Genomic DNA, 12,147 nt, shown 5'->3' on the forward strand with positions numbered 1-12,147 from the left:
GTGAAGAGAAAATGCATCGCAAACCAGGGAGCTTATCCGACTGCAATTGACGCGGCGTTGACCGGGCCGCCGGGCGACGTGAAAGCGAGCGTCAGCGCCACGGCGCGGTTGCATCCACCTCAAAGCCAGACGTAACCAGTGCGGCGTTGCCTTAGCAACACAGAACAGACGCCTGGGCACAATCATGGCGGCGCAAGTGCATGGTTGCCCGCATGCGTGCCACGCCAGGGAATACAACCTATACAGCATGAATGCCACCACAGTTGCGTAGATCACAGCCGGTGACATGCAATCGGGTTGGAACTACACCTAAAAAAAGTTACCTATAGGGTAAATGAAATACTTTAGAACAAATGTTTTCTCCTCTGCACTTTCGGGTAATATCATGCCCTCTGACCATTCTCTATTAACTTGGTATACCAAACTTTCCCAAGCAACCACGGATGTCCGTGGAACGTCTCAAAAACAGCCAAACATCCAATGTCAAATTTGAACAACCACTGTACGTCCGTGTTTGAATGTACGTTAGCGGCTGTACTGTGAGCATCCAGCAACAGGTGTACAAAGGATATACATTTTTCGGATGTCCGATGGATGTCCAGCCGCGGACGTACAGAGTTACCACGAAGCATCAAATAATGGTAGGAATTCAATTCAAAAGCAAAAAAGGAAAAGGCACTCTGCATTTTAATTAACCTCTTATGACCGGTTGTGATGTCGCATCACACCAAATGTAAGCCGCGAAATCAGAATAAAGAATTTGTAGCTGCAACACCCTCGCTCGGAAGGAATCTACACATTGATGGCAACATATGGAACAAGTGGCATCATATAACGCACTTTCAGTGAAGAGCTTACTGCTCCCATTCCTCCGGTTTATGCCAATGATCACCGTTCCTCTGTGGCCATCCATTTACACCCATATTTACTAAAGTTTACGAAAGGAATATAAGTATTTTGATTGCAATAAAAATGTCGCCACATTAGGTACTTTGTTGAAAAACACATGGCATTGCCATAAATATTTTGTTTCTGAAGAAATTTACGATGTATTGGTCTATTATGACCTCTGTTTTGTTTCTGCGCCATAGCCGTAACCTTCTTCCGAAAACCGCGCCATTTGTAAAAGTTCTTTTGCAGCTTCTTTATAAGCAGACTAGCAAACGCGATAGCAAAAATATTGTTTCATGCCTTACGGCAAATTCAGGCTAGAAGAGGTTAAAAAGATTTTGTACATCAACACTCTGACTTGTATATTGCAAGTTTCATCGGTGTGTTACTAAAATTACACCTCATTTCTTAACTTTTCTGAAGTACCTCACATCGGCTTCAACGATGATCTCTTTGGGGAAGATATATAAGAATTGCGAACCGCTAACATAACATGTGAAGAAAGTTTACCGTGTTCGTGTATAGACCGTTGCATCGGGCAAGGGGGAAACGTACTCTCACACGCAGTGGTCGCGGCGCGCGGGCCGCCTTTCCCCTCTCTGGAGTGAGCGCACCAATCATGGTGGGCCAGGCGCGGCTGATTATTTGCCTTGACTACACTTTGTAGGCATCGCGCATGCGGGTATACCACTCATTTTGCCATTATTTTAATTAAATGCTACAAACAAATGACACAGACGTCTGTTACACCGACGTCGACATACGCTTCTGCTTGTTGCCCATGGGTGCCGAGCGTATCACGGTTAGATTGTTTTAATAAACATCAGTTTTTGCAGTAAAGCGATGAAAATACCTGCTTTACACGATAGTGCTGAATTCGGACGTCCCATGGACGTACATGATGTGTCCAGCGGCTCTAAAACATACGTTCAGCAGATGTATGCTAGAACCGGAATGGACATATGCTGGACGGCCGACGGACGTTTGGTGGTTTTTTGGGTTACCATAACTGTCACAAACAAGCTGTGAAATGTTTTTTCTTGTTTTCTGAAAGCAGCATTCTTGGTAGATTGTCAACTTTGTAGGGGAGACCTTTGGTAATACAGGTGCTGCACCTTCCATTGTTCTTTCTGTTGCAAAGATAAAACCCTTGGAGTGCGCAACGGCGCTAGGATAACTATCCTTTTATGTGTAAAGCCGGGTTGTGATGCACGAAAGTTTGACATGCTCTAACTTTGGTTCAAATTTCCATTAAATATTCATTCATAATTGCTTGGTTGCACTCCCTCATCATTTTAGTACATCAGACTTCTTTAAAAGAAGCAAGTGTTCAGCAGTTAGCATCTCTCCAAATAATGAATGTATATTCAATGTTATACCAAAAAGCCACACGCCGCAGAAGGAAACAGGGCATGTTTGAAGTCAATGCACTAGAATGCATGAGAAGCACCAACTTTATTCAAATCTATCCTTAAATAAAGAATAAGAGTTTAAGAAGGTTGCTTTCGCCTATGTAAAGGAATACAGAATAAGACAGGCACACACCTTGCCACCTGTGTAGACGTATTTGGTAGGGTTGCTGATGGTGACAGCACACACCACTTCTCCATGGGCAAGTGTGTTGATTTGCCGGGCGTGACGTGGAATGCCTGCCCCGATCAGAGCGTCTGGCGGGAACGGCACAGGCTGCATCTGACCCTCCGCACTCACGTGGAAGGAGTAGGCCCTGCGTGGAACAAAGAGACAGCCCCGTTATGTAGATTAGCTGCGCCTAAGCCTTTGCCATGTGCATGAGCTAGTAGTGTCCCTAAGGTCACTTCCTCTCCTGGAATTAACTGATCTGCGATGTGTGAATCCTTTCAGCACAACTGATGTGACTACAATAAAACATGTTGCTGGGCGAGTTGGTTCATACTGAATTGGAGGCTTAATGCAATGACGATGGTGATAGATGAGACAGGCGCTACTATTAACTGAGTTTATTTCAAAGAGGGCATGCATATATGAGACATGCATACATTAAAGAAAAAGGAAAGTACTCAAAAAAAAAAAAAAAAACATGGGCGAACACCAGTAAAAGGTTTTTAGAAAATCACATTCCTGAGCATAAATAGGAAGCGACGGCTCACTCACACACATGGTCCCCTTTCTTTTGTTACTATAACTGATTATTAGATTCCAAAACAAACTAGGGAATAAGGTTATAATTCACTAGATAGGAAAAATTATCAAGTGATTGTGACCTTGGTGACATCAGAGGCAAAGTTTAAAAGGGACACAACTTGATAAAGTGGGAAATTGATAGAGTGGGAAATTGTATGGGGCTGCAATACTCATTTCAGGAATTTTCTGCATTACTAAACAACTGCTGCTGCCAAGCACACTACATTTTTGGCACTCTCATAAACCAATAAGGGCTACCTTGTTTACGTGCTTTGCTTCCCTTAAGAATCACCAGCACGTTTCAAATGAAATCAGCCAATCACTTCGCAGGAGTGAGCTGTTAAGCATGTGACCTTGTCATCTAGGCAATGTTGGGTCACCATCCATGGCACACGCACTGGACAAGAGAAAATGATTGCAGCTGCCCTCGCTGTCCTTTTTATATTTCGCAAAATTATTGTCTCGTGCAAGTGCCTGCTCTTTACCCTTGTCCGGCAGTCACCTCTCAAACATTTGTGAGGAGAGCACTGGACAGTTTTATGCACATGGCCTCAAAAGTTTACACAGACCTCTTTAGTTTGGTAAGTCCTTGACTTGCCATGTACTATTCAAAACTTGGACTGTAAATTTTTTTTTTTCAGCAAGTATTTGCTATGCCACTTCCTTTCCAAGGGTGATCCGATGCCTGCCTGTTGATTATCCAGCGGCGGAATTCTCACCTTTGTCCATTGCATGCCCATTTCCAAGTGTCCATTTAAAGCGAGCCACATTAGCTGAAAGCTGACTATGAAGTGTGACGAAGCACAAGCAAAGCAGGGCATCCGTTTCTGTGCATGTCATCAGTGCAACATGTCAATTTAAGCGGATGGGAAATTGGCATTTTTGAAACGGAAAAAATTTCATTCCATGACTAGAAAGCTAGAGAGGCCTACTGTCTGATTAATTTCTGCAGTTAGCCATAAAAAAAAAAGGATCAGACAGCGGTTCCTGTACCCAAGCAACTGCGCACGTCCGCAAGAAGTCCGAAATGCAGCTGAACATCCAATGCCCGGCACCCAGTTGGGATGGCCATTGTACGTCCATGTTTGGATGTACTTTTTCCGACGTACAGTGGACACCCAGAAACGAACGCCAGTGGACATACAGTTACTACGAAGCATCAAATAATGGCTTACATTGAATATAAAAGCAAGAAAGAGAAAGCTACTTTGCTTTAGAAAAATTTTGTACATCAGCACCCCAATTTATGTATTGCAAGTTTCATCTGCATATTTCTAAAATTACGCCTTACTTTTATTTTTAACTTTTTTGGAGCACCTCACTGGCTTCAGCCATGATCTCTTTGGGGAAGGATATATAACAATTGAGAGTCGCTTACACAACATGTTAAGCAAGTTCACTGTGTTCATGTATGCCTGTCTGCTCGGTAGTGCATTGGCCTTGTGGAGTGTAGTATTCATTGTCAAAACAAGCTTCTTGTTATGTGATTCTGGAAATTTTTACTGAACATGCGTACGGAAGAGTTATATCCGGACATCCTACAGACGTAAATGGTACGTCCATTGGCCCTGAAACGGATGTTTTCTAGAGCCGGAATGGACGTATGGTGGACGGCCATCCGGCGGTCCAAAACGTTCTCGCCTCTGGGCGAAACTGTGGGACTTACGGTTTTCCTCCCGGAATGGAGCCAAATCCAGGTCCTCGCATTGATGGATGAGGCTCATACCCAACCTGCGTGGCATCAAGAGATTAGACCGATGTTCTGCTCAAAGATTAGTGCGTTGAAGCAAGGGTGACAACCGTTTCCAACCTAGGCTTTAATTATAGTCAGTTCTAATTTAGCTGTTTCCGTAGGTACCCTTAGAGCTGTCTCCTATGCCCTTGTTCCAACTCTCACTTCTTGGTGCATCCCTGCCGGGAGGCCTAAAAGTAACACAACAAAAAGTGCCAAAGCAAGCAGGCTACTGCAAGGCGACACCAAACTAGTCTATAAAGGAAACCAAGACGACAACATGGCATATCTTTACTAGTCATGTAATGGGCAGGTTTGCATTGCCTCGTTTAGTATGGGAACTTACAAACTTCATAAAAGTTTGTAGCGGCCTATGCCCAAATGGCCGCTGCCGTGCCAATTAAGGGCAGAGAGTGACTACTACGGAGAAGTGCAGGTACTCAAACAAATTTACTTGCGCTAGGAAGTACACACCACACTGTGGCAAGACACGTTTGAGACAACAGGCCTGCGACCCCCCCCCCCCAATGTAGACCACTGAGCTGCACTCACCAGGCCCCTGGAGTAAGAGTTGAGCCCTGGTGCGATGCTGTTGTGCAGGACCCCTTGCGGGTATGCTGAGGCACTCAGGTCCGCTGGCATGCCGTGACCACCGGGGGCGCCACCATGCAGCGGGTACGGGTACGGGGGCCCTGGGTGCCAGCATCGACACTGTGTTGTACTTGCCTGCACCGTAGGAGCTCTCCACCACTCGGGATATACAAAATCCAAGGGGATTGGAAAATATACCACGGACATACAGTAATCCCTTGTTTTAACTCGAAGTCATAAAATCCGCTGAAAATTTCAAAGGCAGAATATTTCACAGGAAAAACAATTTTTTAATATTGCAAATGACAGAACCGCGGGATGCTTGCTTGTTTTGTGGTCGCATCTGGTCCCAGAAAAGCGTTTCAAGCTGCTTATTGCATCGCATGAATTGTTTGGTCACCATCGCTACAATCAACTGTGTTGGAAGCAGGCTTAGCGTGTTCCATGTTCTCCCATTGTGGGCACCTCTGGAGGCTCCTCGTTGTCCACAGCTATCTCAACAATGTTAGGCACTTGACAGCATTCCGGTAACAGGGATATCAGACTTGTACAGCGTGTACTCCTCGTCAATTCGCCATTCGTGACCGCGTTCGGCGAGTAGTGGGAACCAAGTGTTCGAACGAAGACCTTATCAGCTTCCTGTTACGGAATTCGCCTTGTGTCCTCTGTCAACATTTCGAGATATCCGTGCTCCCCTGAAAAAACGTTTCAAGATAAAGGGGGGCAAATACATAGCGTCTATGGGAGGTAAATGCACGGCAAGAAAACGTTTTGACTGAACTGATATTTCGAGATATCCGAGTTCATATTAATGAGGGATCACTGTACTAAATATATTATACATGTACTAATCGTCTTCGTCATCATCATATTTACGTGTATTGAAGGACACAGGTCTCTCCCATCGACTTCCAGCTGCTCACATCTTGTGCTGCCTGAATGCACTTCTTGCCCCCAAATTTTCTCACGACATTCCTCCACAGAGTTATCTGCCTTCCCCACATTTAGTCCAATCTCTTGGCAGCTGTTTGCTACACTCGTGCTCCATCAGGTATCACTTCTCCGCATAACATTCCCAGCCCAATTCCCATTTCTTTCTCTCAATCTGAGCCAAGATGTCTTCCATTTGGGCTTGCTCCTTTTAATCTAATGCACCTGTTTTCTACTGTCAGTTGTTACTCCTTATTCTTCCCTTTTCATGGCTCCTTGGGTTCACCTAATCTTTTCACATGCTTATTGAAAAAAAAAAAAAAAAAATTGCGGTTTACTGCATCGAAGCTGCACCTGGGCTATGAGGTGCGCTGTAGTGGAGAGCTTCAGATTAATTTTGACTACCTGGGGATCTTTAAGGGCACAGAGTAAGTCCTATACTTCCCATGCATTTTTGGCCATTTTGAGGTACATTTTTCTCGGCATCTTATAGGTATCCACATAATGTATATATCATTTTCTTTCAAACTTTGTGCTCTTTTAACTGTAGTAGAATTAGGAACATCAACCAAAATTTCAATTTTTGTATGATTTTTTGTCTGTTAGTACTTAAATTACGGCATTATTTTAGTATTAATAACAAAAAAAAAAAACGGTTGCATGGATAATGACGGCAAAAAGAAAAATCAGCTCGTTGTCCTGGAATAAGAAGCATTGTTTTGAGATAAGTGAGTTAAAATAAAAAAAGAGGTGAAAAACAATACTTTTTTGCCGAAAACACCACTGGAGCCATTTATTTAAAAAGCACCAGCTTCATAACCACCGCTGAAGTCATTTTTCTTGCTTTTCAGCCTGTCGTCTGTCCTTCCTTGCCTATTTTGTGAACCATCATACAGCTCTGTTCGAAAAGTATTTTCACTCGTGGTTAACCTCTTTCAGCCACTTGATGGTAGTGTTGTGCCCAGGTTTTCATCCGAATGATTTCAAAATGCTGGCTCGTGCGTTGCTATCATCATTGAATGAAAAAACATCATCCAATGTTGCAATCTTGAGAGCATGAAGCCCAAAAAAGTTGTTTTTTCATGCGCGGCTCTGAAGGACAAATGTAGAAAAAACGTGCAAAAGCATCTTTGGATTGCCCTTGCTGAAAAATCTGCAATGAAATAGTTGCTAAGCAATTTCTTAATACAGCTGGTTCCAGAAAAGCATTTTGGTCTGGAACTGGAAGTTTCTTGATGAAAAAAGTTGCAATAAATTCCGAGAACATTCTTAAAGAGGATGTGGTCACTTACTACTTGCTTACGAAAAAACTGTTTTTGAGCGAAAAATGCATCTTTCTAAAAAAAAATGTGAATATGAAAAATGTGCACCAGGAACTGAACTTTCCTAGTTGCAGAGATTTTTTAATTTCGCCTCACCCTGTGCCCTTAACACACGCTGAAACCTCCACACATGGGCATTTTCCCTTCCCCCTCCATCTGAAAACGTGTTGCATCCACACAGTTTCGCTCAGAGTGAGGAGAGGCGTAGCATGAACACTGCAGTACCTAGTGCCGCCGCCTTGGCGCCCTTGTGCGACGAGGAAGGGGCGGCGCCCGTTGGCGTCGCTGCCTTGGGAGTGGGCGTTCCGCCGCCCTTGTCCCCGTCCTTGTGCTTGGAGGAGGACGGCGTGCTCGAGTTGGAGGAGATGCTCGAGTGGGGCGACCCGTGGGACTCCTTTTTGAGGCCCTTGTCCGTGCCGTTCTCGCGAGGAGACAGGGCACCGTTGGGCGCACCCACAGAGTCCTGCGCATTGCACGCACCCGCCACAGACACATCGCCTTAGCTCAGCAGTCATCCCCCCCCCCCCCCCCTAGGAGTACTACTAGGCAGTGAAGAACCCTTAAAACGAGTGCCTGAATTTGGGGATCTGGGCTAACGTAGATTTGCACTGAGCAAACTGTTGGAAGGTTTCACTGTTTTCCTGTAACACCACACATTCCTGAAGTTCGATACTTTCCATACCAACTTAAAAAAAGAGCCAGTTTTGTGAACATGCAGGGCAACATGAACTCATACCCTTAAAAAAAAGAAAATTGCAATTCAGTGGTGCAGGTGCATAGAGTGGGAACTAAATTTTTATTATGTATTCCATCAACCCACTCAGCAGCCCAAAAACATTTATGATGCTTGCATGGCGTGCACCCAAATATAATGCGAGGAAAAAATGTAAGTGCTTCACACACCTCACATCAAACACTACCAAAGCAACTGGCAAACAACAGCAATCAAGGCACCAACAGTGGGAATCAAACAGAAGTCGCGGAGAAAACAGCAGAGGGGGTGGGAAAAGTGGTGTAGTTGAGAAGCGACAGTGCATGGGAAAAGGGGGCACGTAATAATAGGTTGTGCAATCATGCTAACTTTGACTGCAGCGACAATGTGAATAACTACAAAAGATTAAACATGAAAACGCTTTCCATTTATTTTTGAGTCTCAAATAAAAGTTCTCATATGTGCTTGTAGTAAAAGAAAGGGATGCACTAAACTGTTTAGCGCACTAGTAGCTAAACTGCCCGAAATGCAATGGGTCAGAAATTTTCTCTAATAAAGGCACGCCAACTTAGTGAAAACTGTGCTTAACACCCCAAGATTATGTACATTCCATTTATGGAGAAATTTCAGACATTAATGAAATAAAGGCTGCCTTCCTAACAAGGTGCTGCTATGTTCACGAAAGGAAACATGGGGCCTTTCGACCTGCGGCTTTCAAACCGCAGTGGAAAATCACCCCAGGCAGCAGCATCACTTTTGACGCATAACACGTGGCCACTGAACCCCCCACATTATTTGGCACACCTATCCGTTCCGAAATATTGAATGCACAAGGAAACAAGCTTCAGGCCCCTCCTTCTGATAGACATTGCTGTTACTGGTGCCATTGTTGATGTGCTGACCAGAAGTGTCCCAGTGCAGCAAGAGATAAAGCGACCACTGCTTACCTCATTGGCTACGTCGACCACCAGCTCTTGGTCGCTCTTCTCGCCATCGCTGTCCTGCAAGAGTGCCTGCTTGGCTCACTTTCCGACACCATCTCACCACAAACAATGCAAAATTCATTGCAGTTTTATTACTGCAGATCTTTTTTTTATAAGGCCCCGCCCCTTTGTACAATGCAAAGAAAAGCAATCAAGGCTGAATAGCTTGGGAGCCATAGGGCCTGCCCAATCTGTTCTTTAGGGGCCATCTCCTAATGAAGAGACTGTGGCACAATGGCCTAGACTGGGGCTGCCTAAATAAAGTTCTCTCTGTCCCTCTGCCCAAGAGCCCATCCCAAAGAAAGTGCTGGGTGTCGGCATATAAATTTTCTCCTTACAAAAAAAAAAAAAAAAAAAATCAGGTGAAGCAATGAGCAGCCTTCATTGATCACTTCCACAGGCCTGAGGTAATGCTATGACAAGGGGCCGCGGCGGCCGCTTTTCTGATGGAGGCGAAGAGCAAAAACGCCCGTGTACGAGATTTCGCCGCACGTTAAAGATCCCCAGGTGGTCAAAATTAATCCGGAGCCCTCCACTACGGCGCGCCTCATCGCCTGCGTTGCGTCGGCGCGTTAAACCCTACAATCAATCAATGCTATGACAAGGGAAAGCAACTTTTATCTGTATCGTAAAACGAAACAACTATGGCTAAAATTAAACCAGTTCAAACACAATTTATACACTCGAAAAGATGAAAATGAAACAATACACATAAAAAGTGTGCTTACTTTTCAATAACACAAAAACTGAGGTGTATAAGTATTTTGTTGCTGTTTTTTATATATAAATTACAAAAAAAAAAACTGTCGTTTTAGGAAATAAGAACTGAGGCAGCTCTAGAGCCTGCATTGAGCTCATTTTCACCACTTGAGGCAAGCGTACCTTGTCCTCCTTCTTGCGCTTCTTGAGATCATGGTCGATGTCTGGAGAGCGTCCACGGAATTTCTCTCGCTCCCCAGGGGAAATAGAGTTTCTCTGGAAACCAAGCAAAACACAAGGGACACAGTTATGCTCAGCCTTTATTAAAATCCAAGCTCTCAGTTTAAAATAATTTGCAGGTACACCGAGGTGAAATGTTTCAAATGGCTCAGTTGCCAGGGGAAATAGTTTGTTTAGGAACCAAATTAAAATGCACAGAACAACATTAGGCTCATCTGTGAAGATCCCAGTAATCCATTAAAAATCATTTGCGAGATATGCAGTATTCTGCTTTGGAAGGAGGGGGGGGGGGGGGGGGCTAGCCCACATAAAAATGGAGAAAATAATATCAAGCAGAAATTACAAAATAATAATTATAACCACCAAAAATTAAGAACAAAAACGAACAAAACCCAAAACAAAAAATGCCTCGTGGTTGATCCAGCTTTGAAAATCTCCCTTCTCCCAAAAAATTTCGGGGAGTGGGCGGCCCCTTGCGCCGCCCCCGCCCCCCTCCTGCGTACGCCAGTGGCGAGATGTCTCAGATGGCGATGTTTTTCGGATCGGTCGTGGTATTCACTTTAAAACTAACGGGGATGTGCCTGTGCCAACTAACACCAGACGTTTCTTCACAGTTGTGTCAAGCTCAGGAAACAAACATGTTGCCTGTCAAGTTCTGGGCGCCTCAGCTCCCCGCTTCGGGCATATTCTAGGTATTCTGCAATCGGAGAAGTGAAATGCGGGGCTCCTTGCTTTCTTCTTTTGCTTCGCTTCCGCGCGGTAGCACAAAGCGGCGCCAATCGAGTCAGCAAACCTCAGCCAGCGACTGTTCGACAAGAAAACGAGAAACCGAAAACCGGTCGCCCACCCCGGCGGGGGGCGAGGAAATGTGAGGAGTCTGCTCTCGGTAGCGACGCTGTAAAGTGCTCCGCGCGCCTGGCGTTCCCGAAAACCGCGACCCATCTCGTTACCCGGAGCCCATCGGAGTTGGGGCGGGAGAAAAACAGACGTCGCACACCAGCGGCCACCGCCCCAAGACGACGAGCTTCGCCGGCAGCTCTTTGTCGCCCGGAAACAACAAGAAACAAGCGCGCAGTCCCGAGAGGGGAGGGCGTACGACGAAGCGCGGCACGACGCCGCCGCCGCCGCCGAGCAATAAAGCGGGCTCCCCTCCCCAGCTCGGCGCGCGGCGCCAGGGTTCAACCGACACTCATGCGGCACCGCAAATTGCCGCGCGGCGGCCGGCCCGTCTCCCCTCCCGATCCCCCCGGCATTTACTTGGCCGCTTTTTTTCTCGCCAGAGAGCACAAAGGAGCTGCTGGTCGCGGGGGGCCGAGAGAAAAGGGAGCTGCTGGAGTGGGGATCGCCCCGGCGGCGAGCAATCCGTCAGCAACAAAGGCGTCTGACAATCGACGAGGGTTCTCCCAAGGTCGGGTGGCGGTGGTTACAATCCCCACCCCCCACTTCTCTTCTTTATATCCGCACTTGCAGCAGCGTGCACGCGTCGTAAACATGCACGCACCCAGCCCTCCCGACACCGGAAACGCCGGAGAGAGCCCGCTGGGATGACGAAGGCAAAGAGCAACTCGGGTCAAGGGGTCTTTCTCCCGCCAGTTCTTTCTCGACCCGGAGCCGTAGCGAACGCGGCGTGCGACCGCAGATGCCACTGCGATCTCTTTTTTAACCGTTACCAGTGCTAAGCGCGAACCGTCATCCCAGGCCTGCGGAGGCGACACCGAACTAGCGCTGCTGAGCATTCAGAAAAGAAAACAATGCAACACTTACATGCCGTTCTTCGCTGCTGTGAACTGCTCCGGCGGCCAGGTCAGCAGCCGACGGCGCGCATGCGAGAGTCAGCAACAAAGGCGATTGTCAGAAGCATTGTCGGGCGAACAGGTATTTCAG

At 46.2% G+C, this 12,147-nt stretch overlaps 1 protein-coding gene across 3 annotated transcripts in view; it reads right to left on the reverse strand.

Moving 5' to 3' along the window:
- LOC144144542 (transducin-like enhancer protein 4) overlaps positions 1–12,147 on the reverse strand; it is a 50,938-nt gene that overhangs the window by 20,433 nt on the left and 18,358 nt on the right. For 2 of the 3 annotated variants that reach the window (XM_077676048.1, XM_077676051.1), the window contains 7 exons: positions 12,028–12,050; positions 10,207–10,299; positions 9,289–9,354; positions 7,855–8,092; positions 5,339–5,478; positions 4,721–4,785; positions 2,437–2,617 (listed from right to left, as the gene is read on the reverse strand). In XM_077676048.1, the coding sequence (XP_077532174.1) occupies positions 2,437–2,617; positions 4,721–4,785; positions 5,339–5,478; positions 7,855–8,092; positions 9,289–9,354; positions 10,207–10,299; positions 12,028–12,050 (806 nt within the window). The remainder of the gene's footprint in view (positions 1–2,436; positions 2,618–4,720; positions 4,786–5,338; positions 5,479–7,854; positions 8,093–9,288; positions 9,355–10,206; positions 10,300–12,027; positions 12,051–12,147) is intronic. The other variant, XM_077676050.1, reaches the window with a different exon arrangement.

The sequence above is a fragment of the Haemaphysalis longicornis genome, unplaced genomic scaffold (genome assembly GCF_048455015.1).
Source record: "Haemaphysalis longicornis isolate Haplotype H1 unplaced genomic scaffold, Haemaphysalis longicornis Haplotype H1 scaffold_7, whole genome shotgun sequence".
Taxonomy (NCBI): Eukaryota; Metazoa; Arthropoda; class Arachnida; order Ixodida; family Ixodidae; genus Haemaphysalis; species Haemaphysalis longicornis.